General features: G+C 40.1%; 1 protein-coding gene across 4 annotated transcripts; it reads right to left on the bottom strand.

Moving 5' to 3' along the window:
- Positions 1-3,368: 3,368 nt before the first annotated feature.
- Positions 3,369-26,825, bottom strand: si:ch211-234p6.5 (pleckstrin homology domain-containing family A member 4). Of its 4 annotated transcripts, none has more exons than XM_061222570.1 (24): positions 26,524-26,825; positions 22,893-22,965; positions 22,549-22,647; positions 21,570-21,642; positions 21,287-21,387; positions 20,634-20,752; positions 20,338-20,544; positions 18,671-19,007; positions 18,371-18,430; positions 17,392-17,526; positions 15,149-15,217; positions 14,928-15,008; positions 14,594-14,761; positions 13,060-13,158; positions 12,781-12,889; positions 12,611-12,696; positions 10,363-10,473; positions 9,876-9,975; positions 9,649-9,704; positions 8,796-8,933; positions 7,576-8,160; positions 6,639-6,763; positions 6,318-6,433; positions 3,369-6,091 (listed from the first exon to the last, which is right to left on the bottom strand). In XM_061222570.1, exons 1-24 carry the CDS (start codon positions 26,577-26,579, stop codon positions 4,572-4,574), a joined length of 4,623 nt encoding a protein of 1,540 aa, XP_061078554.1. In that variant the 5' UTR covers positions 26,580-26,825; the 3' UTR covers positions 3,369-4,571. The 4 variants fall into 4 exon arrangements, with proteins under 4 accessions (XP_061078554.1, XP_061078570.1, XP_061078561.1 ...); XM_061222594.1 differs by having other exon boundaries at positions 5,954-6,091; positions 6,318-6,428; XM_061222586.1 differs by lacking the exon at positions 17,392-17,526.
- Between the last annotated feature and the right edge of the window lie 343 nt (positions 26,826-27,168).

Genomic DNA, 27,168 nt, shown 5'->3' on the forward strand with positions numbered 1-27,168 from the left:
CTCTCTTGTTTTTTCAGAGTCAATACCCCCTTTAAAACCCCGGATAACTGTTTTTTCCTACTCTATCTCCTCCCTCTACATGTAAAAGGCACAAAGGAACAGAAATCGACGGTACAACACCACACCGTAGCCTATACCCCCTCCTCCTCTCGCTCTATCTCGGATGAAAAGGAGTCTTAAAGAAACATTATCGCAACATTCACTGAATTTCAGAATGTATCTGTCATCTCTGACTTTCACCAACCTCCATATTAAGAACCTATTGTATGCCACCACCCTTGATAAGACATTATCAATATGCACTCAGTGACCACTTTATTGGGTACACCTGTACACCAACTCGTTAATACAAATATCTAATCAACCAATCATGTGGCAGCAACTCAATGCATAAAAGGATGCAGGCATGTCCAAGAGGCTCAGTCGTAGTTCAGACCAAACATCAGAATGGGGAAGGAATTCGAACTAAGTGACATTGACCTTGGAGTGATTGTTGGTGCCAGTTTTCTGGTTTGAGTATCTCAGAAATTGCTGATCTCCTGGGATTTTCACGCAGTGAACAATTTCTAGAGTTTATGGAGAATGGTATGAAAAACAAAAAACATCCAGTGAGCAGCAGCTCTGTGGGTGAAAATGCCTTGTTAATGAGAGAGGAGAATGGCCAGCTTGGTTCAAGCTGACAGAAAGGTGACTCAAAAAACCACACGTTACAACAGTGGTATGCAGAAGAGTATCTCTGAACACATAATGCGTTAAACCTTGAAGTGAATGGGCTATAGCAATAGAGGACCACAAGTGGTTCTACTCCTGTCAGTTAAGAACAGGAGACTACAGTGGGCACAGGCTCACCAAAAGTGTACTCAAATCGCCTCCGCACCAGATCTCAATCCAATAGATCACCATTGGGATGTGGTGGAATGGGAGAATTGCAACATGAATATTCACTTCAAGCCAACAAATCTGCAACAACCTCATGATGACATCATATCAACATCTCTAAGAGATATTTCCAGCACCATGTCAAATCCAGGCCACAAAAAATTCAGGCTGTTTTGTGGACAAAGAGAGGTCCTACCCAGTACTAGAATGTTGTCCCAAATAAAATGGCAGCTGAGTGTGTGAGTGACAGGTAGCAAGTTGGAAACAAAGATGTACTATTACCCATTTACTATGGCAATTGAAACATTTTAACACATCTTTAAGCATCAACTGCAGAAGGAAAAACACAAAGTAACAGTGATATCCTCATCTCACCTACAGCATCATGTAGAAAAAGAAATTTGGTGTTGCTGTACCCCTAGTAAAACCTAATTAGTACATTAGCTAATTGCTAACAGTTTTAAAGCATATGGATCATGTGTATAGAGGTCATTGAATCAATGTAATGTTTCATTAATATTTTTTATTTTAAAACACAGTTCAAGGTGGCAGAATAAAAGCTGGTTGGTGCATTTTAATGGCAGCCAACTGCCGTTGGTGTATGAATGGGTGAATTAAAGCATCAATTGTACAGCGCTTTGGATGAAGACACTATATAAATGCCGACCATTTAGTAAAACTACAGTCGAGTGATTGTAGTAAACAATACTGTGCTGATGCATGATGGAAAAATATACATCAAAACAACATTGAAGTTCTGCAAAGGCCATCTCAGTCTCCAGACTTAAATGTCATCAAAGCCCTGTGGTCTGAACTGAAGAGGAGGGTCCATAAGCGCAAACCCAAGGATATCAATGATTCTGAAAGGTTCCGCATGGAGGAATGGTCAAAAACCTCTCAAATTGTGTCCTCAAACCTTATCAAACATTATATGAAAAGACTCATGGTTGTCATCTTTGCCAGAGGTGTTTGCACAATGTGTTAAACCATGGCTGCCAATAATTTTTTTGGAGAAAAAAAAACTGGTTGATTACAGTGAATAGTTCATAAAGCACACTACTTTACACATTTTGGAAAATCACGATAAAGCACACTACACATGTTGGAAAATAAAGTTTTATGTCAATAACTTTTTATTTTTTTTACAGTATATTTATCAAGGTTGCCAATAATTCTGGAGCCCACTGTCCATGTGTAACACGTTTTAGCATAATAGAATAGAAACCATGGACATCACAAGAAATGGATGTTTAGAACTGTTCTCAAGAACTGTACTTTATTCTGACAATAATGTTGTACAGTATGTTGGACCTTCATAGTAGGCTTTGGTTACATTGATAAGGTAAAGTTACAATGTCCAAAGTATTCTGAATAACAGCCAAACATATTACAAATGTGCATACTGCAAACAAGAACGGTAAAACTATATAAACTGTAAATAATACATTTATACATTTATATATAAACAGATGCTACAACATGTACGTTGCCCTCATCTTAATTTTGTCCCTATATTCGATAGAGATTTTAGCGCATCCTCAAAATCTCTTCATTCTTTGACTGAAGAGTAGGCACCATGGTGTACAATGTAACTAGGTTTTGAGCAACAATGATGCCTAATTCTTCCAATGCTCTTAAAATGTCTTAGTACACACATATTTTCCTCAAATGTTAGAAAGTGTATGTATGAGCTTGTATGAGTATGGTATGCACTATCAAATGTCTGACTGAACTATCATAGCAACCTGCTTTGATAATGCAGATTATTGTTTTTATGTTATTGGACTTATTTAAAGAAATGGAAATCCACGCATATTTGATCAGAAGTCCAGGAGAAGGATTTTTCAAGAACCTCATTCTGGACTGTTAATAGGGCTGTGTGATGGGATTATCATGTTAGTGTAATTATAATTCCTGTTTCTGCTTCTAAAAACCTCTCTGGTCTCTGTTACAAATCACTCTGTGGCACTCCCTGTGTCCTCTATGAAGCAATGTAAGGCGCTGTGCCACTATTTTTATGGATGTGAATACAATTCAGGCCATAGCACATTGCAACAATAATGTTGTGGGAATGACTGAATGATTGACTGAAAAAAACTCCACTAAGATGCAAATCACATAAATTGCATTAACTTTGTATATTGCAGGAAGAGATAAAGGTGTAGGACTGGTTTATGACCAATTTTCTGTACTATTATAGGCCTGTTTAAAGAGCACACATTCACCTGTTTTAAAAATAAGGCAGTAGTCCGTTATAAAGAACGACTGACATAGGCGTAGGTTTCATTTAGGGTAAGAGTCACACCGCTGGACAGTGGACACACTATCTCGCGAAATTGCTCGCGAGTGAAGTCTTACAAGCAAGCGAGTCTCCAAATTAATTCATATGAAAACAGTTGAGATTACAAATATGAGTTTGTGTCTAGCAGCATCGAGTGACAAAGTACGTTGTGCATATGGTCAAATATGTGTATATTTCAGCAGTAGGCGTATGTAGGTGGAACAGTAATTTAATTAGCAGCGCACCGATGGTAAAAAAAGAATTCAGAAACCGGATTACCCGCTTTCTCTGTTCCACCAATCCCATTCTGTTAAACAGCCAATTGATGTGGTGGATTTTCTTTAGCCAATCCACAATTTAGGTTAAATGAGCGCTTCCAGTTAAAAGCGAATGGGGGATGTATCTATATTGGTCAAAGCCAATACAGATTTAAATCGGCCGACACTTGAGGAATAAGGCGCGGTTGTCTTAAAGGCAGTGGTGTCCAGAAAGAGATGATGTAATGTATTTTTGGACGATGATGTCATTAACATAGACGCGGAAAGAATTTAAAGAGACATCGCTTTATTTGAAATGAAGTACCGCATCAAACCACTCTCTCAATTAGGAGAGAGAGAGATTGCGATGGGAAAGGCATTATATAAACACACACAAATGAACATGTAAAATGAATAAAAATGAAAATATAAATATACCAAATACACAAAACAATAGACAAGTCTTTAGCAACAGTACCACAGAAGTATCAGCCCAAGTCTAAAAAGCAGTGTGTAAGTCTAAAAGGCAGACTAGAATAGAAAATGTTTATTTATTAACACATCAGAAACACAATGTTTCAGTAACTAAAATCTAGGTTATTGGTGAAAGTATTTCATTCTAAAAAAAACATGCAAATATATGTCTATTGCAAACAATAATGGAATTATAATGGAATTAAGCATAACAATCATTTAAGTAAGTTTATAGTCTGCCGCTGATGTGTCAGATTCATTTGTACAAATATGGTAATGACATTTCTTGTACTTCCTCTCCATTGTGGTATCACCTGTTTTCAAATATACAGTAGAGGTTCAATGTTTGCAATAAACCACAATGTATTCAGAGTATTGTAGAATAAATGTTGGCATAACATCCTTACTGTACACATGTTCCTGAAACTGAAAAATTCAGGACAGAAACTATGTAGGTTCCTATTGCCACCTCATGCCAGTTCTCTCTTAATGCCTTTCTTGCACTGCATTGTCAATTAGGTTGCTTTGAGTCTCCTCCTAGTCTATTGTAACTGTCCACTCTTCACACTGTGTCTCACTCCCATTCTCACTCTGTCACTTACACATTTTCTTCTTCGACATACATGCACCATCCATTCCATTATTCTGTTTCTCTTACTCTCGTCAGCCCTCTCCCTTCTTTATAAACTGGTCCTCACCACAGTAACTCTTGCCTGAATAAAAGGGGAGCTCCGATTGTCTTTTCCATTCTTTAGCTTAGAGTTCAGATTGACTTCATCCCTTCGAAGACGGACATCCTTTCCCTTCCTCTCTGATAATTCTACATTCTCACTGGTCCCCTCTAGCTCAGCCTCAATGGATAGTCCATTTCCTGTTTCCATTACTGCCTTAGCACCTTGACTGGATGAAGCAGAATGCCCTGGCAAATCGGTGGGAAGGTGTTTGGTGTGTTCGGACAAGGGGGGATTAGATGTGGGGAGATTATTAACTGCCACTGGGCATTCTTGGATTTGATTAGCTTGTAACGTGGCACCATAGGCTATTTCCTCATAAATGTGTAACTCATGTGTTGATTTTGAGGAGGGATGGGAATTATTTTTGACACAGAGAGCTGGACATACGTTCTGATCAACCAGCGGTGGACCTTGAGGCTCAGTGCTTAAGAGTGAGCCAACAGCAGGTACAAAATTGATTGTGGCATATGGAGTTATATGTTTTGGCAAACATTCTGCCGTGTTACGCTCCTCAATATCAGCGATATCGCACCCGCTATTAGCTGGAGACTTGTGCTCTTTATTCAAAGCACCGGCCAGTTTCTGGGACTCCTCATTCTTGCCGGTTGTTTGTTCCAGTACTTTTTTCTGACTGGCAAATAATGTTACCTCCTCTGTTATGTCTGAGTCAGGATGATCTGATTCTTTTGTTTCATTGGCTAATTTGATCAGGATAGGCCTGTGATTGGATTTAGGCAGGTTTTTAGGAGATGAGGGATGAATGGCTGTGGTCTTCAATCCTGTGCCTTCGATTTGCTCAGAAGCATCTGGAAATGTACTTGATGCATCCTCCTCTAAACTTTCCACACTTTGTTTGGCTGCAGACAATAGACTCTCTGAGGAAGCATCAGTAACTGTGGGCTCAATTGTAAAGTCACAGGTTGTATCATTATGGTCTTCTGATGTGGCATTTTCACTGGAGGCTGGTTTTATTTTGGGATTGATGAAAGGTATACATTCTACCATCTGATTGGTGGAAAGGAACCATTCTGCCCTCGGATTGGTAGGCAAAATTGGGATTTCATTTAGATTGCCTGTGAGTTCCTCTACCTTTTTTGTGACACAATGGAATGGACAGGAACTTTGTGCCTCCTGAGTGGATTCTATGCTCCTATTGGTTGGAAACACAGTAAGTTTGGTGATATGATTGGTTGAAATGAAGTGTTTCTGGGTCACGCCTTTATGGTGCCAACTACTGATATCAGTATTACCACAGTCACCTTTAAGGGGTACCTGCTTAGAATCACAATCAGAATTCTCACTATCTGTGTTTCTTTCTACCTGAATAAAATTAAGAGTTGGGACTCTGGAGGGGTGTGGTTTAGTTGTAACATTAATGCTAAGGTCAGGATCCCTGTAACTATGGCAACAGTGATCACAGTCCACTCCTTCAGCACAGCAGCATACCTCTGAATCTCCTGATCCAGCTGGGGAGGAGTGAGAGAGGTAAACATATCAACTCTTTCTACTCACAGTAGTAACCGACCCTACACACAGTTAAAACTGACAATAGGATTAAAACCCTCTATATACTGTATGTACATTAAATCAATAATAATTCCCTTAATCTCCCACCCCGACAGCCACCGAATATCCTAACATGCATAAATGCCTGGGAAAAAATCTGAACAGTATGGTAAATGTAGACCGTACCTGCCATTTGCTTTTTCAAAGCTTTGTTAGGTAGGGTGGAGGAGTGTTTCATCAATCTCTCGATATAGTCGCCGGTCTGTGGAGTGTTGGGCTGCATATTGCTCTCTCTGACTGCACTGAGAGAGAGAGATAGACATAGAGAGGGAGAGAGAGATAAATACATGTAATGAGGAAATAAGAGTATATGAGAAAAAGTATAGGAATTTGGTGGTTAGAGTAAAGTAAATAAAACAATTTTTTCCCCCCGTATTCCAAGATACTCTGATGGTTCTGTAGGTCCACCAGCATGAGACAGACAGAAGCATAGAAAGATTCACGCACCTCCTGATTACTCTCGCCCTGATTCTCTCCACTCGTTTTAGTTTTGCATCCCTCTGTTCTGGCGTCAGGCAGAGGTCAGGGTCAACATCAAGGTCAGAAACCAGAAAGGAGGTGCGCCCTCTGACCTGTAAAGGGGAAAGGTCAATGCACATACTTAGAGCCAGATGACATGTCTGCACAGGTGTTTAGGGCCCAGCCTCCAACCAAGAATCATGGTGCGTATGTGTGCATGTGTGTGTGTGTGTGTGTGGTGGGGTTTGTGCAGCTGCTACAAAGGAGATCCTTCCTTTGCATTTGCTGTCTAAAATTCTGTTCCCGTGCCCTCTGGGGGTGCAGTTCTACTGTTGTGTATGGGAAATAGCTTAAAGCACTAGTGCATGCTGAATTTTTTCTTATTGATTGTCACTTATTTTAGTTCTTTAGCAACATTGCAGAAAAGCATGTGCTTTCTAATATATACACCTCACACAAGAAATGTTCTCAAGTGGTTGTTACCTGACAACTTTGATAGATTGACAGCTTTTCAAAGTAAGTTACATGAATGAACAAGTTCATGGCATTCATTGGTGAGTTTGGTTGGCATGCAACCTTAAATAGATAACAAAACCATTACGCTAAAAATGTTTTCCATAAATGACAGTTGAATAGATCCTACAGAGGGAACACATTTGGGCATAAGACATGGAGATCACTTTCTTTTGTCTTCAATCAGCTAAGCTAATATCAGGGTAACTTAGTTTGCCACTTTGGTCTTGTTATCATCTTGTATTCGACGCTTGGTCATGAGAAAGTACATAGGCATGTACTGAATTTATGTTGACTACATATTGATGCATATTGATGCGTCTACTTCAGTTATCAGAAGTACCACTATATAGTGGTGAGTATTGGCCCACTTCATGCCTTTGTGCCTACAACCTGTTTGCCTAAAACTCACCTTTTCCCTTCTCTCATTGCCAGTAAATCCACGACACCCGTCTTCGTCTCTAGGTCTAAGGTTAGGGGGCAAACTTCCATTTCCTGATACTGACCAGTCACTTCTGCGTGGTTGCACAGATTTTTCAGGCTCTATAATGGATGCCTCTGGGAGTACAGATTTTTCAGTTGCTCCTTGTATCTCGCTCATAGTGGACTTAGGTAATGAAGAAGAGCCATCCTCTATAGCAGTCATGTGCTGGTTCTGAACAGGCAATTCCCTAGCTGGATGAGACAACTTTGATTGGTGGTCAGTCATTTCTGATGACAGCTCTTCACAGGGCAGACTTTGGCCGTGTCCATCCTTCATTACTTCTGTTGCTATTCTGTGAGAATTCTGGTGACGCTTCTCAAGAAACATTTCTCTGTGTCTCCTGTGTGGCTTTTTGTTCTGATCAGGAACTAATTGATGCATCCCAGGAGATATTTGCTCAGGCAATGGAGTGGCCAGCTCGTGAGGAGGGTCCTCGACAGACACACGCCTGGCAACCAGAGCAGATGGCAGGACAGCAGTGAGGACTCGTGTCACTCTGAGAGGAAAGGGGGGCTAAAGAAGCAAAGATAAAGAAAATGAGAGAAAAGATTACATTAATATAATGCAAATGGCTCATTCAAACATAGTCACACATATAGTTAATAGTCACACAGTGAAATACACAAGAAATGTATTTTATATTCTTGAAGAGGGTGATGACTAGGTCTTGGTAATGCAAGAGTGGTCAGAGCGATGTATGTTCCTGACATAAAAGCAAAATTAAACACACAAACAAAATTCTACACACATACGCACATGTGCACAGAAACCATACACATACAGTATACTGTATACATATGCGCGCGCACACACACACGCAGGCACACACACAAACACACAATATCTACATGGCTCATGCTTTGTGAAACCAGAGTGACTCATCAGTACATTCCCTGGCTTTGGCAGAAAGCAGAGTAGCAGTCCTGTGTAGCTCCTCCCCTCTCTGTACTGCAGTTCTGTAGCCCTACTGCCTCGTGCTCTGGAAGAATATAGCAGCACGCTCCTTTGATGCTTCGGTCAACATGCATCACCTATGAGTGAACCGAACCTCATCTCCATTACCAGGCGGGCAGGGAAGGAGGGCTGGGCAGTCCACCTTGGACTGAGCAATTTAATGTTCACTCTCGGTGCCACTCAAATATACTTACCTCTTCTCTGGGAGGAGACGGCTGTTGAGACTGGCTGTGATTGGTGGGGCTGGATGTCGGTGCTTTTTTCTGATTGGCCAGCCTCTCTTGGTTTCTTTTGATCCTCTCTCTCTGCTCCTCTTCGCTCATTCTCACCCTCTGCGCGAGATAGAATGGTTAATACAGTGGGCAGGCTGGTGGCTTTTTAACCAGCTGATGTAAAGGTGGGTTCGCACACTGAGCACAAGCGTACATTTCAACTGAAACAGATAAAGACTCTAGCTAAGAGTTTAATACATTTGTAGCAGCGGATATCCAGATATCTGCTGCCCTCTGTTGTTTTTCATAGGAATGACACCATGCCCTAATTACACTGAATTTGACAATTTACATTTCACACAACTAGTACTATTCCCCTTCACATTGGGCTATTTCATCTGAATAATATTGGGGTAATGGAGTTATGACCACAGGCTGCTTTGATATTGACACTGTGCTCCCTGCCGCATCCACAACACGTCAGAACTGCACACTCCCAATGCCGATGTCAGACCTAATCACGCCTAACTCAAAAGAGGGAAAAACTGCCAATCCAGCTGCCAGAGGACCAGCACGCTGCATTCCTGCTTAACACATCATTACCTGACCCAGACACAGAGAGATGCACCAAACACCTGTTTCAGACCAGTATTTACCTGTATTCACTGACATGGCAAAGTAACACACAGTAGTATATAAATTAGCAGGGTACGACATGTTTACATTGGGCGTCCTTGTTTACTTAAAGTTATTAGTTATCAACATTTACTGTATGTTGGTGTACAGCATTGTAATGGGCTCTTGTTCTGTTTGAATCTGTGTCGGAGCAGCTCACCTTGATTGTAGTGTCTGGTGTCGACCAGTTGGAGGCAGTAAGACCAGGCACAGTGCCTGTGTGAGAGAAAGATGACCTCACATGATTTCTGTATCAATTTTCAGGTACACATATTACAATATGTGTTCAAGAATGCAATAATTGAGGTTTTATATATTATATTAAAATAGGTCATTAGAATTTATCATTTTGCATTGGGTACATAGGGACTAGAAGAGAGATGTTACCTGGCATGGTATCTGAGAGCTTCCTGTCTCTAGACAGGACAGACGGGTTGTCTCCGAATTGTTCTGACCGATGATGGGGGGACAGACCGCCGTAGAGACCCTGAGATGGTGAGACGAAGAGCAAAGAAATGAGAGGAGAAAAACTGGGTGGTAGGGGAATGGATGGGAAAAGGGTGCAGTGTGATACAAGTTTAAATATCATTTCATATATTAAATATCATTGATGCAAATTTTTGGTTTGAAGAGATAGTGGGGAAAAACAATAATGTGTGAACTGATGAAAAGCATTTATCAAACTTCAGGTCAATCTGTTGTGTGTGTATAAGTTCAATAAATGCTAGTATCTAAGGGTTTTTTTGCACAGGATTTTTCTTCTTTTTACATTTCATGAGATGGTAGCAGGGAAAAACAATAATGAAACTATTTGAACTGCAAAATATATCATTGTTTAGGTCTGTTGGCAGCTGTTGAATTGCCTGACACTCACCTCCAATTCTGATTCGCTTTCCAGCCAGCCTTGCTCCACCTCTCTGTCCTGAATGATCCCCTGCAGCTCCTGAGGCAAAGGGGGGCGGGGTGGGGGTTCTGACTCCACCCCCTGAATGGACAGTTGATTACTTAAAACCCTTCACTTGTGAAGGCTGGTTTTTGAATGTGTCATTTTCCATTTGAGCATGCTGTATTTTATTGAATAACTGAAGAAATAACTTGTTTGGATATGTTGTAACTAAGTACTACAAACAATGGGCTTCGTACGAAAATATTTGTTCTTAAATCGTTCCAACAAGTGATTTAAGAGAACTTATTTAGAATGTTCTCTTATTTAGAATTTTTTTGTAGCAAATTACTTGAAAAGCCAAGATATTGTTCTACATTACGTTATATAAATGGCATTTGGCAGACGACGTACAATTGATTAGACTAAGCAGGAGACAATCCCCTCCTGGAACAATGCTGGGTTAAGGGCCTTGCTCAAGGGCCCAACGGCTGTGCGGATCTTATGTGGCTACACCAGGGATCGAACCACCGACCTTGCGGGTCCCAGTCATGTACCTTAACCACTACACTACAGGTTAATCATCAGCATGGGAAAAGCCAAAGAACTTTCAATTCAGAAGACAGATGGCAACTGAGCATCACAAGTCGGGTAATGGGTACAACAAAAATTTTACCACCAGTTAAAAATACCGGTTAAACGTACCACTTAACATAGGTTCCATAAAACCTATGGAATGGTGTCAAACTTGCCAGGAAGATCATGAAAGTGCATATTATCCCCACGGACAGCAAGGAAGATGGCAAGAGAGGCCATAAGTAACCCAAGGATTGCAGTTTAAGAATTGCAGAGATTGGTTGTGTGTTGGGGTCACCAAAAACATAAAATGGCACCTCCATACCAGAAAACTCTTTGGAATGGTAGCTTACTGAACACAATAAACAAAACCAAGCATCTTGAGTTTGCTGAACCTCATTTGAATTATGAATGGAAGAGAGTGCATGGCCAGATGAGATCCAAATTGAACGTTGTGGCCATACACACCAGCAACATGTTTGGTGGCAAAATGGAATGCGTGTGTTCTCTAAACTAATCACAAAATTATCGCAAAAACTTTCTTGGTAGTGACTTCTCACCTATTGTGGCCATGTAAAATAATTTCAGTGGACTGAAAATATTTTCATATTGAAACATTCTTAATTTTGCTGATGGCACGAGCATCAGATGGCTGTATTACAAGCATTAATATTTTTTTCTCATTCTTTGGCTTTTGCAGGTCTCTTAATTTCACTGATGATGCTGCTAAAAATGATAGGCTTTCGTTTAGGGATCTCAGAAAGCAGGACTTCAGTCTCCAATCTCGTAAAAGTATTTTTCTTAGATGCCAGGACAAATAGGATGCCTTATATGATATGAGAAAAGTACCATTATATGAGCAAACAAAGGCATATATTTTATAAAGATTAAAATATATGAACTTGCCATTCAAGAATCGTTTTTGCGCTTTGTTTAGCTTTGTAAATCAAGCAATGTGATTGCTTTCCCACTAATGCCTCCTTTTTTAAAATCCCATTATTTGATCCCCATACAATTTGTTGACCTGCATTGCGGGTACAAGGCTGATTGGTTAAAAGAAATTTAAGATAAGAAAACAAAAATTTTCTTGCATGAGGCTGGTGTGCAAAAATCAACCTAAAATTATTTAATTAATATATAATAATGTTCTTAAGCAAATTATTGTTTAGGATTGACATTGACATTGGCAATACATTAATTAATCACCTACAACAACAACAACAAAAGCATGAATTTCCAAACAAAAGATATTCTCATTAACAATAGACAAAATAGCCAGGGAGCAAGGAAATGGAGGGACTGCAGAAGGAGACAGAGAGGTGGGTGGCTGACTGGAAAGAAAAGGGAATGAAAAGAGAGAGAATGAAGCAATGCACATTTTTAAAAGCTGAAATGGTGAAGGATAGGATTTGTTTGAAGATGACACCCAAAAAATGAAAGTTATAATAGAGGAAGAGAAATAATGTTTTTTTTTGCACTGGAATCGTTGAAGAAGCACAGATCAGTGATACTTATTTAGTCGGTATGATGAAACCATTTACAATGTTCATGCATAATCTATTTTTAATGCAAACTTTTGGTGTTCTGTATTTAGTAAGAACAAATGAACAACTAACATTAATTCTACATCCCAAAAAGTTTATAAACAAGAAGTATGCCTTACCATGGATGCATCATTCTGCAACCCATCTGTCTGTGAACCTGGGGCTCCAGGGTGGAGGACTGACTTTTGTAGAATTGGGGAGGCCACTGATGAAGGAAACAGAATCTTTTTAAAAGTTTACACTGTAAGGATATTAAAAATGAATGTAATAGCACACTATTGTATGTTACCTATTTGCCTTGGCAACCTCAGCATGTTCCGGAAAAGATTGCGATTGGCCTTAAGGCCACAGAGGATATCCTCCATCATCCACAGTTCCCTCTGTGCCTGGGACTGCTCCTGGAAATATAATATAATCCACGTATACAGACAGCTCAGCCAATTGGTAGGTACAAAAACTAAAGTGTAAGTTAAAAAACCCAGTGGTAATAAAGGTAGACATGTAATGAGGGATATTAAACATGGTTTTGGCCAGAGGCACAGAGGAAGAGGAAAGGAACAAAGTATACCTGGGGCCTTCCAAAGCGACAGATATGCTGGAGGTGTGAACGGAGGACGGAGAGCTCACTCTCCATCCGTTCATACTGGCTCCACACTCTCTCCATTTCCTGACAGGAGCAGAAAAGAGGAATCAGATGCACCTTTTCAATATATGTATTATTTAATTAATTTATGAATATGAATATGTAATAAGTATACACTATACACTCAGTGAGCACTTTATAGGGTATTTATTAGACTTCAATTTTAGAGTTATTAAGTCTTCTGCTGCTGTAGCCTATCCACTGAGAGGTTTGACGTGTTGTGTGTCTTCTGCATACCCATGTTGTAAAGTGTGGTTATTTGCGTTACTGTCACCTTCCTGTTAGCTTTGACCAGTCTGGCCATTCTCCTCGTATCTCTCTCATTAACTATGCGTTTCTGAATGCTGCTCACTAGGTGTTTTTTGTTTTTTGCACCCTTCTTTGCAAACTCTAGAGACTATTGCGCATGAAAATTACAGAAGATCAGCAGTTTTTGAGATACTCAAACCACCAACAAACTAACCAACCAACCAACCAACCAACAATCATTCCTGGTCAAAGTCACTTAGATCCAGGGTGGAGGACTGACTCTCCATTCTGAAGATTGATCATTAACTGAAGCTCCTGACCCGTATCTGCATGATTATGCACTGCACTGCTGCCACACGATTGGCTGATTAGATAATTGCATGAATAAGTAGGTGCTCAGTGAGTGTATAAAGTATACTAAATTAACTATATTAGTACAGAAGATAAAATGTACAGTATCATACATTCACAAAATATCTTGCTAGTAATTTCACTGTGCCTATCTTTCTACTTTTGAGACTGACACTGCAGCTGTTCTTTAAATTTAATTCATGGCATATCACAGTGAATGCACTCAAAGTGCGGTAAAACATTAAGAGGCCCTTAAGCACATTGTGAGACAAAAGGTTTCACTGCCTGATCGCTTACGTATGAGTACTATGTACAGTGACATAGAAGTGCAAAATGTACAAAACTCATTTCGGTCTAAATATAGTATTTACATGGAAACACTGAACTTCACTAATGCTTATTGTCTTCATTTGAGACAGATTTTAATAAATTATTCTAATAGATAAATAAAGAAAAACTGAAGTTTTCAGTTTCAGTAGAACAATGAGTCATAGACAGCATTTGGTTAAAGGTAAAACCTTTTTGAAAATCCTTTTAAATGTATTTATTTATTTAGTAAAGAGCGATATCCATGTGTGAAACCACTTGCCAGATAATTTATTGTAGCTAAAAGTCCTCAGGGTATTTAAGATTTGAAGCAGTGCTGGACACTCTATAGTCTGTAGGCAAATGTTGGACCTAGAAGGGCTGATTATTGATGTTGTGCCTTCTGACATTACTACTATATGTTCTTAAGCCGATAACTGCAGCTCAACTGGTAAACCACAGAGTGAAACATTGCAGTGATGTGAAATAACTAAGTATATATGGAGATTACAATTGGAGACAAAATAAAAACATTAGATAAAAAATATCCTACCATTGATACATCACACATTCTGGCCCTGATAGTGACCAGGTCATCCTGGAGGAAAGCTTTCTGGGATAATAACCCCTCTTTCCCTCTGATACATTGACCTTTGAACCCTTGACCCTTCCATTCCTCCAATTGCAGCCTCGCCATTTCCAGAGCACACTGCACATTGTCCTGGGACAGAGAAAGAGATGGAGGTAAGTAGGTGGAGAAGATAAATGCATTCAGCCAAAATTGATATATTGAATAATCAACAGGCAGACTGAGTCGCTGAGTCACTGACTAGCCCACTCACCCACACTCATAATGTTCACAAGCTGCTATGACTGCTAGGACTGACCTTGTCTGCTTGAAGCTGGGCAATTTCTAATGAGAGAGACTGAAGCAGCTTGTCACAGCCACACAGCCTAGTCAGCACAGCCTAGGAAAAAGGATAACAAGGAGAAGACAACCATTCCTACCGTCCCAATGAAAGAACACAATAGAAAAGATCACTCCACTAAAGACAATAATCATAACTGTAATTCATATTCAAATTAATGTCAGTTTGAAGTTACTTACATCAACTTCACTCTCTGGGGTCCTCAACTGCTGTTGATCTCTCTCCTGGAAGAGGTCAGAGGTCGCAGGCTGCAACAGAAAAAGCGCATTGGTCAAAACAGACAAGGATTTGATGGCATTGTATATAACATAGAATTGAGATGACATTCAATCCATTGAAAATCTTCAGCCTTGAACTTTCCAGATATGCATACCATCTGCAACCTAATGTTTTTTCTTTAAAGAGTTGTGTATCTGTATCTATGTTGACATGTCTGTATGTCAGGGGTTTTAGAAGCTAAAGCAGGAGATACTCCCCACCAATCATTTCAAGTCGTCATCGAGTCAAGTTAGATGTCTAACATCGAGGTTGATATGGCACTGAGTAGTGGGGCAAAAATGAAAGTTTCTTGAGGTCGGTAAGTCAATGAGTACAAAACACTGATCTATTATATGTAGAAAAGTGGTTGTGTCATGACTCCACATCAATCAGCCTTGTACCCGCAATGCAGGTCAACAAATTGTATGGGGATCAAATAATGGGATTTTAAAAAAGGAGGCATTAGTGGGAAAGCAATCACATTGCTTGATTTACAAAGCTAAACAAAGCGCAAAAACGATTCTTGAATGGCAAGTTCATATATTTTAATCTTTATAAAATATATGCCTTTGTTTGCTCATATAATGGTTTGGCCCATTCTTACACATGAAACCATAGGTACCTTTGAATAATTTAAGCAAATTATCAATTGCCTACATTACATAGCTTCCACAGAGTCAACCAGGCCACAGTGGAATAGAATAAGCCTACCCATTATATACAGGCATGTGAAACTTTTCACACAATAGCAGCATCTCTAAAATGTAAATACTGCATACATACAGAAATAATACACAAGCAGTACACACAAACACGCGTGCAAACACTAACATATGTACAGACGTACAATATATAGACAACAAGAAACAAAGGGCCAGATATACTAAGCCTTTTGCGACGATTTTCAGGCGCACATATGACGCATTCGGCCCGAGAAACATACGTCGTATGTAACAAACTGGCGCACGAAGCTGGAACCGCAGAATGGTGCCATCTAGGTGAGTCATCGCAAATGCGCTTCTCTCCTTATTACATATGGATTTAAGGATGGATCGCGCAAATAAAGGGCGGAGATATTATAAGGGTGGATGATTATGTATTTCGTTGAATATACTAAAGTTTACGCAATTAACGAGGGTCAAATTTTACATGAAAAGTATCCGCCTCTAAAGAGCATGCGTAAACAGAGGCTCAACGAGACAGAGACAGAGGTGTAGGCTCCGAAGATACACTGAAATAATCTTTGAAACAAGAATCTAAATATTTCAACTCCCAGAGCAAAATATCATAAAATATCGTAAAACAGATTATTAATAGTAAATATTAATGAATGATTGCAGCCAGGTAATAATTAAGACTGATTTTTGTCACTGAAAATATTTACAAACTCATTTATTAAATTAACCATGTCTCATGTGAAGCAGTGGGAAGTCACTGAAATAACGTGCTCAACCGTAGTTACAGTAACAAGAGTCTGAAGTAACAAGGCCGCTAGTAAAACATATGAGTAGCCTAAATTCATTGAAATGTTGTTTTAATTACCTTTGACCATCGTGGAAAGAGTGTGTGCTTATTTTGATTAGTTATCTTCCAAAACGATCGCGGAAAAGAAATGGGGAGTTAAAGGGACTGCCGAAAAAAAGAAAAGCGCCCAGCCATACAAATAATTACGCTTCTGGGAGAAATAAAAAGATGTCCTGGAACCTCACACACAGTGTTCTCATACTATCCCGGCAATAGTCAAGCTCATTGCAACATTACATTTCGCATTTGGATTAATTCAAAAGACAACTGCCGCCACAGATGGATTATCTACACATTTTATGCTGCGCTCGATAGCTGGATAAACTTTTACATGGCACCAGATACATGGATATCGCCGCATGCAGTGAAGATATTCAATGCACTTAATAGGTGTTCTAACTGCACTGTTTAAGATCTGCCTCAATCGCAAAATGTGATTAGTAGGCTGTCCCATTAGTAATGAGCTGTAGGCTGAAATTAAATAAACCGTTATTTTCAGGCAGACTGCGCCCGCGCTAGTATACCCTCGTCTGGTCGCCTTTTGCGCTGTGCGTAAATCTGGCCCAAAGAATCACCATAACCCGTTCATTCAGAGCGACATACAAGAATTCAGACAGACGTGAAGACTAACAGCTGGTACCATAGCTGGCTGTAGCGGACAAACAGACATATGGCTGCGATGATGATGGTGGTATTGAGGTGGGGGAGGGACAGGGGCAATTCTTGGAGGGGGCAATGGAGGCAATAAGCCAGCCTGCCCCCCCGGAGAGCAGGCCTATGGAGACAGAAAGGGCATAAATGTTCTGAAGTAAAAAAAACATGTATAATAGCTGGCCATAAAGAACTAACTAAATAAGGGAATAGAGTGTACAGTGTAATATATGACACATATTTGTTTTTGTTTTTACAATTTATACAAAACATGGTGTATTCATACTGTCATGCTACTGGAACTGACTGAAATCTCCACATTCATATTATAAATAATTTATATGCTATGTTCAAACATATAGTAAAACTATATACTTTGATTTCAATACATTCATTCTCATGTTTCAATGTGAAGACACCCCTTACTGAGCACAATAAACAAAACCAAGCATCTGGAGTTGGAATTGTGACTGGAAAAGAGTGATATGGTCAGAATTGAATGTTTTGGCCATGCACAACATCAACCTGTTTGGTAGCAAAAGATTAATTTTTTGGGGAAATATATGTTTTATTTGAGAAATTCAGTTGATTCCTCTGAATCATCAATGAAGAACACTACTTTACATGTGTTGGAAAAAAGGCTCATGTCAATAACTGTATTATTTTTTAGTTTACAGTATCTTTTGTGCATATTTATCACATAATATTTACCAATAATTCTAGAGCCCACTGTATATATATTTATAATTGCGCATGAACAATTTTGATGCAGCAAACATTTGTGTCACCGAAAAGAATCAACATATCAATCAACATAATTACACAATACCCCCATCAAATTGTCCCCATCCCCCTTCAACTTCTGTCCAAATCTCCTCCCCTCACAAAGTCTTTTGTGAAGTACATCTAAATTGACCAGCTCTGTGATTACAGTATAGTGACATGTCTCTGCCTGTCTCCATCCATACCTTTCCTGCAGCTCTCCTCGCTGTGCTGATGGGGTGTGGGGAGGAATACCCAGGAGTAGGCTGAAGGCGAAATGTACATGAAGAATAATGTATTAGACACAGTATCTTATGTGGATGTTGTTAAAGAATAGCTCTCTACCCACTGCCTCCTTCCTTCCTTTGTCTTCCTAATCACACCACTTACCCTCCTAATTGAATCCACCCCCTGTGTTTACACAGCACCTGTGTTTACACAGACAAATCCTTGCTTTTTTCATTCCCACCTGCCAACCACCCACCTGTGCTAACAATCACGCTTACCCTGTTAAGAGTGTGCCTTTTCTCTGGGGTAGGAGTGAGGGAACAGGGGCTGAAATCCAGCCTGGGGGATGGTGGGGCAGAGCCTATAGACTGCGGTGTTAAAAGCAGGTCATCCTGCGGTCGAATGTCAACCCTGCCCACAGGAGTATGGGGTCGTGACCCGAGTTGACCTTTTGGGGTCAGTGGTGCGGATCCCGTGGATTTCATGGTTTGGGGTGGTGTTTGATGAGGGTAGTTCAGGGGGAGGCTGTCTTGCTCAGCAGCCTCCTGGGCATGGGACTGGCGACGCCTCGACTGCCCAGCGGAGTTTGTCGGAGTCGAAGTTCTTGGTGATGGACTGAGAGGGAGGGAGGAGAAGGAACATAATTTGTTACAGTTACATTAATTTATTGTTATTTCAGCTGACATTTTTATCCGAAACGGCTAACAGTTGATTCGACTAAGCAGGGGTCAATCCCCCCTGGAGCAATGTGGGGTTAAGGGCCTTTCTCAAGAACCCAACAGCTGTGCATTGTGGCTACAACAGGGCTTGAACCACCAATCTTCCAGGTCCTAGGAATGTACCTTAGCCACTAGGCTACAGGCTGATCACTCTCTGATTGACTGAAAATCTCCTAGAATCTAATTGTTTCACCATTAGATTCCATAAAAGCACTACAAAGAGGACCTGCCAGTAGCCACAGCATACCCCTGAATCATGCAGTGAGGTTTTTCAGCCACGCAAAAATACATAATCCGTGTTGATATATGGCCAGTTCACTCTACAGTCCTATGAAAGATTCTACACACATCAGGAGAGGTGTGCTTCTGGTCTTCAGCTGATGGTGGTGTCACAGAGCTGAACCAGAAACCAACATTAGATGAGTATTGAATATTCTATTAGCACATATACTTGAAATAGTAGTCATAGTAATGCCTGAAGTCTGACACAATGCATTATAACCATTGTTATACATAAGTATTATACCCAGCTTATAATAATTAGTTTTCCTAGGATATGTGACATCATGTCACTAGCGTCATAATGCTTAGTATTACAATTGACATACCATAATTTTGTGCTAATTACTGTCGGCCCAGTGATAATATTTTTTTAGACATTTTTTATGTATTTATTTATATATGAATAAATACATAAATGGCCATTATACAGCCAATAAAGGTATTTATCCTGACAACTACCTCTAAAACTTTTTTATGCTAAGACTGTAGTATTTCATGGCTGCAACTAAGAAGCTAGGACACTTAGTACCAGAGGAACAAATAAACAGCCGCAGAGTAAAAACTTTCACCATTTTGCATTAACAACCAGTTCACTAAGGCTGGTTCTAATTATGCAATAAAATGTATTCAGTTTAAGTAAGAAGACACAACATTATGGTGCCCTAAACTTATAGTATATAAAAAGTGCTGTAATGTGTGAAACCAAAATGTATAAAAAATACCCTTTAATAAACACTTTAACCACATGGGAAAAATCGTGGAATGCAGAGCCAAACCAAGAAAAGTGATGAAACAGCGTCCCTGACACATGGGTGAAAAGAACCTAGGAAATAACATCCCTGACTGAGTGAATGAGCTTCATGTTGTGCCTTCTGCCCAGTAGGAAAATGGCACTTTATTTGCACTATTATTAGCTATAAACAGAATTGTGTGTAATGCCCTACCTCTGTCTCATGCTCCTTTGCTTCCCCCTCTGTTCCAGTTGTGGCGTTCCCATTCTTCCTCCCACCAGTGGGCTCGCTTCATTCTGGGATCCGTTGCTGTGCACTCTCAACTGTGTTGGGCCATTTCTGACAGCAGGTGTTTCAGGAAGGTCCAGTGACTCGCTGCTGCTCCTGATTCTTGTGAAATCCTGATAACTCGAACAACGCCTGGCAACAAGAAAGTTAGTACAGGGTCAGTTTAAATGTTTTCAACAAACAATGGCCTATTTAAGATGGCAAAGTGAGTTTTGAGGTACCTGTTGAGGGAGCTCTCCATTTCCATGCAGGCTGACTGGCTGAGAGCTCTGACCCAGCCCAGCATGTCCTCCTGCGTGTCAGCACTGAAGATGTAGGAACGCATTCCCTGGTGCACTGCCTGGGACACAGTGCACATGATTCTGTATGTACACACTGACTGACAGCATTACAGTACATTGGCTTTGAAGCTGAGAAAGACTAAGAGGATTTCATGATTAGAATAAGAAGATGTACTGCATTGAACCCTGTGAGGTTATTTTGTCCTCTGCATTTCACCCATCCTATTTGCTTAGGAGCAGTGGGCAGCCGCAGTGTTGCAGTGCCTGGGGAGCAATGTGGGGTTAAGGGCCTTGCCCTAGGGCCCAACAGCTGTGCAGATTGCAGCTACACTGGGGCACCAACTTTCCAGGTCCCAGTCATGTACCTTAGCCACTATGCTATGGGCTGCCCCAAATGGAGATGGAGAGACACTGGGACTAAAATAATGTCTTTGTACAGTTTCCCCTTAGATGGCTTGCATGGTAAAGAGCATTAGCACCAAGTCTGAAAAAGGTGCCTGTCATAATGATTGGATGTGGTCAGTGGTGAAGACAGTGATATCAATGCAAAGTAGAATGAGGTATTTTCCATGCTGATGAGGACTTCTACTTACTTTAAAGGCATATTTTCTGTTTTTGCATTCACGAGGAGTACAGAAGAGAATATTGTAGCTGGGGAGAGGAATACTACCCAAAACGGACTCCTCCCTACTATCTGTAACAAAGATGACAAGAAAAGAAAGAAACAGTAAGAAATATAAAAAGAAATACTAAGTCCTTTTCTTGTTAACTACGAGTCATTGAATACATTTAATGTGTTTATAAAGCATGACAAAATAGCTTTCATATCTTATTTTATCTAGCTATTCTTGGGTATAAACAGACATGCATACTTACCTTTGTAATAAAAGAGACAAAAGTCAGACAAGACAAACCATCTTCTTTTCCACAACTTTAATCCTGAGCTGTCCTGAAAAAAAAAATGCATTTACAATGCCCTCCATAATGTTTGGGACAAAGACCCATCATTTATTTATTTATTTGTCTCTGCACTCCACAATTCAAGATTTGTAATTAAAAAAATCACATGTGGTTAAAGTGCACATTGTCAGATTTTAATAAAGGGCATTTCTATACATTTTGGTATCACCATGTAGAAATTACAGCACTCCCCCCTGTAGTCCCCCCATTTCAGGGCACCATAATGTTTTGGGAGTTTTGGCAATGTTATCTAAATTAAAGAAGTCATGTTTAGTAGTTGGTTGCATATCCTTTGCTTGCCATGACTTCCTGATGTCTGGATATCTTATTTTCAGGTTGTCCTACGATACTAAAACTCTGTGGATTTCTATGAGAATTGGGGGCTGGGACTAGATTCAGCTGTACATTATGCTGATACAGTATGGAACACTTCTATTGGCTAAATGTCTTGTCTGAGTCATCAAGGGTCCAAGGTATCAAATGAGCCTCAATCCACCATGCTGCTGCCAGATATGCAGTAGATAATAGTTTAATATTTTTTCCACTTGGTACAACAGGAAAATTTGTCAAGAGAAATAATTTGTTTCTATCTATTGCATATCACATGAGCCTCAAACCACCATGCTGCTGATGGATATGGAGTAATTCCCCACATTTCATTCATTACAAATCTCAAATTCAGTGCTTTACAGAGGCAAATTAATACATGATGGGTCTTTGTCCCAAACGTTATGGAGGGCACTATATGACCATTACATTCAGACCATTAATGCAGAGGAGTGATAAATGCAATTGAGTGTACTCTTTTATATTACTGCACATTGGTAGTGGTATAGCATTAAACCTCAAGGCAGTGTAGCATTGGCCTATATTTTAGATGACTAGCTGGAGGTACCTGCTTGCAGAGCCAGCCCCTGATCACCACTGGACAGTTAGGGTCTCTCTTCACAGCTCTACCTCTCTTCCCAAAAGTCTGCAATTTACCATCACCGCCCTGCAGGGAACACAGAGAACTCTAACACAAAAACCAAGAAAGACATGTATAATGTATATTGTAATGCTGGGAATGTGAGAGACATGGAGAAATGAAATTGTGACATGAAGAAAGGCATGGAGAAATGTAACTGAGAAAGACGCAATGATTCAGTAACACAGACACTTTGAGACACATGGAGAAATGTAACCCATGAAGGACACAATACATTTAACATTCAACGCATCACTGACACTGAAACAAACCTTGCCATGGACAGGAAAAGCAGAGATTGTGGCCAGACTAGAGGCTTGGCTTACTCTATCCTGCTCATTCATTCTGAGAGAAAGCAAAAGCGAGAGAGTCAGAGAGAAGGAGAGAAAGGGGGGGGGGGGTGAGGAAGTCATCCTCAAATACAAAGCAAAGATCAAACATTTGTGTGGAGGTTCATAGAAGCTATGTTCATAGAAGCAGAGTTATTTTCATGTATGTATACATGACTATACAGTATATCCTAGCAAAATAAATGTATACTTGTCATGCAAATAATACTGTAGCCAACTAAATTGCACTCAGTCTGAGAGGGCCAGAAATACATCACAATCACATGCTAAATAACATCTCAAACAAAGAATATATCTTTTAATAGACTACAATATGGTAGGCATGTCTATGATGAAAATGAATGCTAAAAAAGAAGAGTGGATTGAGTGAGGCCTGGCTATGCAGAACAACAACAGGATGATCTATCAACCTGGAGATGTCTGACTGTGCTCACCATGGACTACAAAAAGAATGTTGAATGTAAAAGATTTGTCCATGACTTGCTTTAAGTGGTTAAAAACTTCTTGACATCTGAAATATTATTTTGTTGCATATAAAAGTTTGAGTGCCCTTCATCAACGTGTACATTACAATGGATCTCAAGTGAACAGATGCTGACTTGACCCCCTGTGGTACTAAAATGGTTCAGCGTCAATCATGACATCTTTTAATGCAGGACTACTATTTATTTGCATTTATTACAGATTCAAAGTAATCAAGTGAACATGGCATGTGCAAACGTTTGGGCACCCTGTCAGTAAGTAATATCCCAATTTCTATTGGAATTTTCCCCCACTTAAAAGTCCTTAGAGAACTTATCTAGTTCATAAATTCAATGGTGTCCTTGCATGCTCTTCATGTTTGAGATCTCAGCACAGATTTTCATTATACTATTCTTAGTTTTGGGGCTCTGAATTCCATTCTAAAACCTTCACCTTTCTTCCTGTGAGTACTACAGTAAGGTATGCTTGGGATCATTACCCACCACTGGCGTTCATAGTGAAAATGTATAACACCTGATTTCAAGTGAAGGCCCAGCGATTGCAGTTATGGGCCTTGTTAAGTTCAATGGAATCGCTTGATTTCAAGTGAAGGCCCAAGTGGACCATGCCCACCATGTGGGTTTGACATCAGAAGAAGGATTGTCTTGTTGAGAATACTGCCATACCTACAACAAAACCCTCCTGGTGTGCGCGGTCAAAAAACTCTTGGGGACACACACTGCTTAACTGGGCCCTGGAAGGTTGGTGGTTGAAGCCTCAGTGCAGCCACAATAAGATCAGTGAAGTTGTTAGGCCCTTGACTGCACATTGCTCCAGATGGATAGACCCCCGCTTAGCCTAATCAACTGCAAGTTGCTTTGAAATGCCAATTGCTGTGGCAATTACAACCAATTTTCAACCAATGAGCTTGAATTATTGTACAGCTATACAATGTTTTGGTACAGCGTGCCGGCCCGTCAACTGCATATTTTGAAATGCGAATTTAAGGACTATAAAAACCGGATGAGTCAACATGTCAGTGATAGGAAGAGATTTACAATGGTCTTTTAACAATGTTTTAACACAAAAATTTTACCTATTGTACCATTAAGTTCAATGGTACCATTGATTGTAAGTAGGTACTACATCTGGTCAGATGAACTAAATTTCTAAAAACAAAAGGCAACTAAAGGATTTTCATGTTGAAAACGATGTCATACCTACAGCAAAATCTGTTTGTAGGACCAGTGTGTAGTACAGTGTGTAAAATATACTGTATATTCCACTCAATCTGAACCGGCCTGATGGGAAGTTAGCAACCAAATTCCTGGTTAGAGACTGTTGTTGTACGTTGACATTATGAAAATTGAGCAATTAAACTTAAAAGGGAACAAAAACAGAAAATCAAGTCAAACTTCATACCTAATTTACTTACAGGCTCTCTGCTCTACACTCACTGAGTTCTATCCGGAGCCATGCCATCTCTGTTATTCCAGATGGTAACTGACAGGTGACAGCTGCATTGCCATGGGGCAGGGAGGGTCAGGGAGTGTGTGAAAATTAATCTGTTGGAATGCAGAACTGGAATGTTGCATATGGCAGGGACCGGGTGTAAACTGCATACATATTACACATAATAGTCATGGAATATGCGCAGCATAAAAAAAGATTCCATATAAACTATAAGCATGAGAGACAGAGAGAGAGAGAGAGAGAGAGAGAGAGAGAGAGAGAGAGAGAGAGAGAGAGAGAGAGAGAGAGAGAGAGAGAGAGAGAGAGAGAGAGAGAGAGAGAGAGAGAGAGAGAGAGAGAGAGAGAGAGAGAGAGAGAGAGAGAGAGAGATTTTGGTTTTAGCGGGCTCAGGTTTACTATAAGGGGATGTGGAAAAACAATACAGGGGGAAGAGATGGAGGGAATGAGAAATGTACAGATGGAAAGGATCCCAGTGAATTTACGGAATCAGTATATAAATAGAAAAATAAAAAATAATACCCAGGTTAAATACAACCTCTTCCACTGCCATTGTGTTAGGAGTGAGAGGAGAACTCTATACACTGTAGTGTGTAAACACTCTTCAGACAATAAACCCAGTGTGAAAGAGAAAGAGAGTGAACAATAAGGAATTGACAAGACTGGGAGTAGGGATTGAAGGGTCAGGTTATGTGGGTGGCAGGGGGAGCTGAACTGCCAAAATATTCTGAAAATCTGCCTCACTGGTACTGAGGTCAGAGGTCACAGATCAGAAATGCAAAATTCTAAAGAGCAAGAGCAGCTAAAGATGCTGGTTTGTCCAGCAAACAGACACAGCATTGTGAGGCTTGTGGGCTGGACTGCATCATGGGAACCCAGCACTGGGATGTATTAAGACTACAGTATATCCTTGAGCACAGACAGTATCGCACAACAATGTACAGACAGCTGATATCAATGAATCCAAGAAGATCACTACATACGTCAACATATGTCATGCCTGGTAGTTAAAGTGCCTAGGCCTCTCAGAGGTCATGACCTCAGTCTGCTTGCACTGTAAAGAGGGCTCTATATTGCACTGAATAGTCTGTCCAGTGCCAGTAATGGAAACCAACTGAATTGGAGTCAGTCCCATTGAATACAGGACCATTGCAGCACAGACACTAGAGCATGACAGTACCAAAAAGCGAGAAACAAATACATTTATATGAAGAACTAATCTTTGACCATGGTAATTTTTTTAAAACAAATATTTAAGACCTGAGGACTGAGTGACAGTATCAGTATAGCATAAATTCACAATTCTCTGCAAGAACTGTTAGAAACAAACTGTTGTCGTTACTTGCCTTTAGCAAGCGCATTTTCATATCACCATTTGTAAGCTCTTTAGTTGTATTTACAAAAATGCAGCGCTTAAAGTGTGCCCAAGACTGGCGCTCTTGAATGCTCATTGAACCCACTTAATCATAATTATGTATTTTTAAATATACAAGAAAAAAACCCAATTATGACAGAAATATTATAAAAGGAGTGCTATCTCTTATAATCAGTGATTTTTTTAGCATTACATACAACAGAGTTACAGATGCCTTCTAAGTGTAAAGATGCTATATTCAAGTACCTGACCAAGCTTTTCCACTCCTTCGCCGCTTCGTTCTCTTCCTCCATCCCAGACATCACTGCATCCTACTGTTGGTTGCTCTGTCCATCAATACCGCCATCCACCCGCTTAACTTCCACAAAGCGCAACTTTCTTTGCTTCAGAGATGCCTTCCTTTTCGTGCCCTATCTCCTCTCTATGTATTCTGTGTTTATCTGCAGTCCTTCTCTGCCTACCTACACTGTCTATTGAGCGTCAGTCTCTCTTTCTTTCCTCTCACAGTAAGCCCTCTGTATTCTCTCCTTCCTTCCCCTTTGCTCTCTCTCTTTCACTCTTTCGCTGAGTGTGGGATTGTGTGACTTGGGCATTTGAAAACAGCTGTCCTCTCTCTCTCTCTCCCTGACATTTGATACCACCTATATTAACCCCCTTTTAAAGGCCTAGCTCTATGCTATGCCCCTTCGGACTGTGTTGTCCATCTTTCCACATATCTTCTGTATTAACAAATTCAAATGAATTTTGAATAGCTCTTCAGTGTGACTATACCATTATTATCTCCATCACTATCACGCTTGTGAGTTATGTTGGTGGTGTACGAAAACTTTTACCTTTTCCCAATTCGTACAATTGGATTTGGAGATCAATTCATTTCGTACAGTAGTAGGG

This window comes from Conger conger, chromosome 2 (genome assembly GCF_963514075.1).
Source record: "Conger conger chromosome 2, fConCon1.1, whole genome shotgun sequence".
Classification (NCBI taxonomy): Eukaryota; Metazoa; Chordata; class Actinopteri; order Anguilliformes; family Congridae; genus Conger; species Conger conger.

Excerpts from the sequence above, each read along its gene's own strand:
- si:ch211-234p6.5 (XM_061222570.1), bottom strand. The coding sequence starts at position 26,579 with ATGTCTGGGATGGAGGAAGAGAACGAAGCGGCGAAGGAGTGGAAAAGC. Across the intron at positions 19,008-20,337 it reads CAAAGGAGCATGAGACAGAG|TCCATCACCAAGAACTTCGA; the intron begins GTAGGGCATTAC and ends CCTCCCTCTCAG. Across the intron at positions 12,890-13,059 it reads GTCGCTTTGGAAGGCCCCAG|GAGCAGTCCCAGGCACAGAG; the intron begins GTATACTTTGTT and ends TTATATTTCCAG.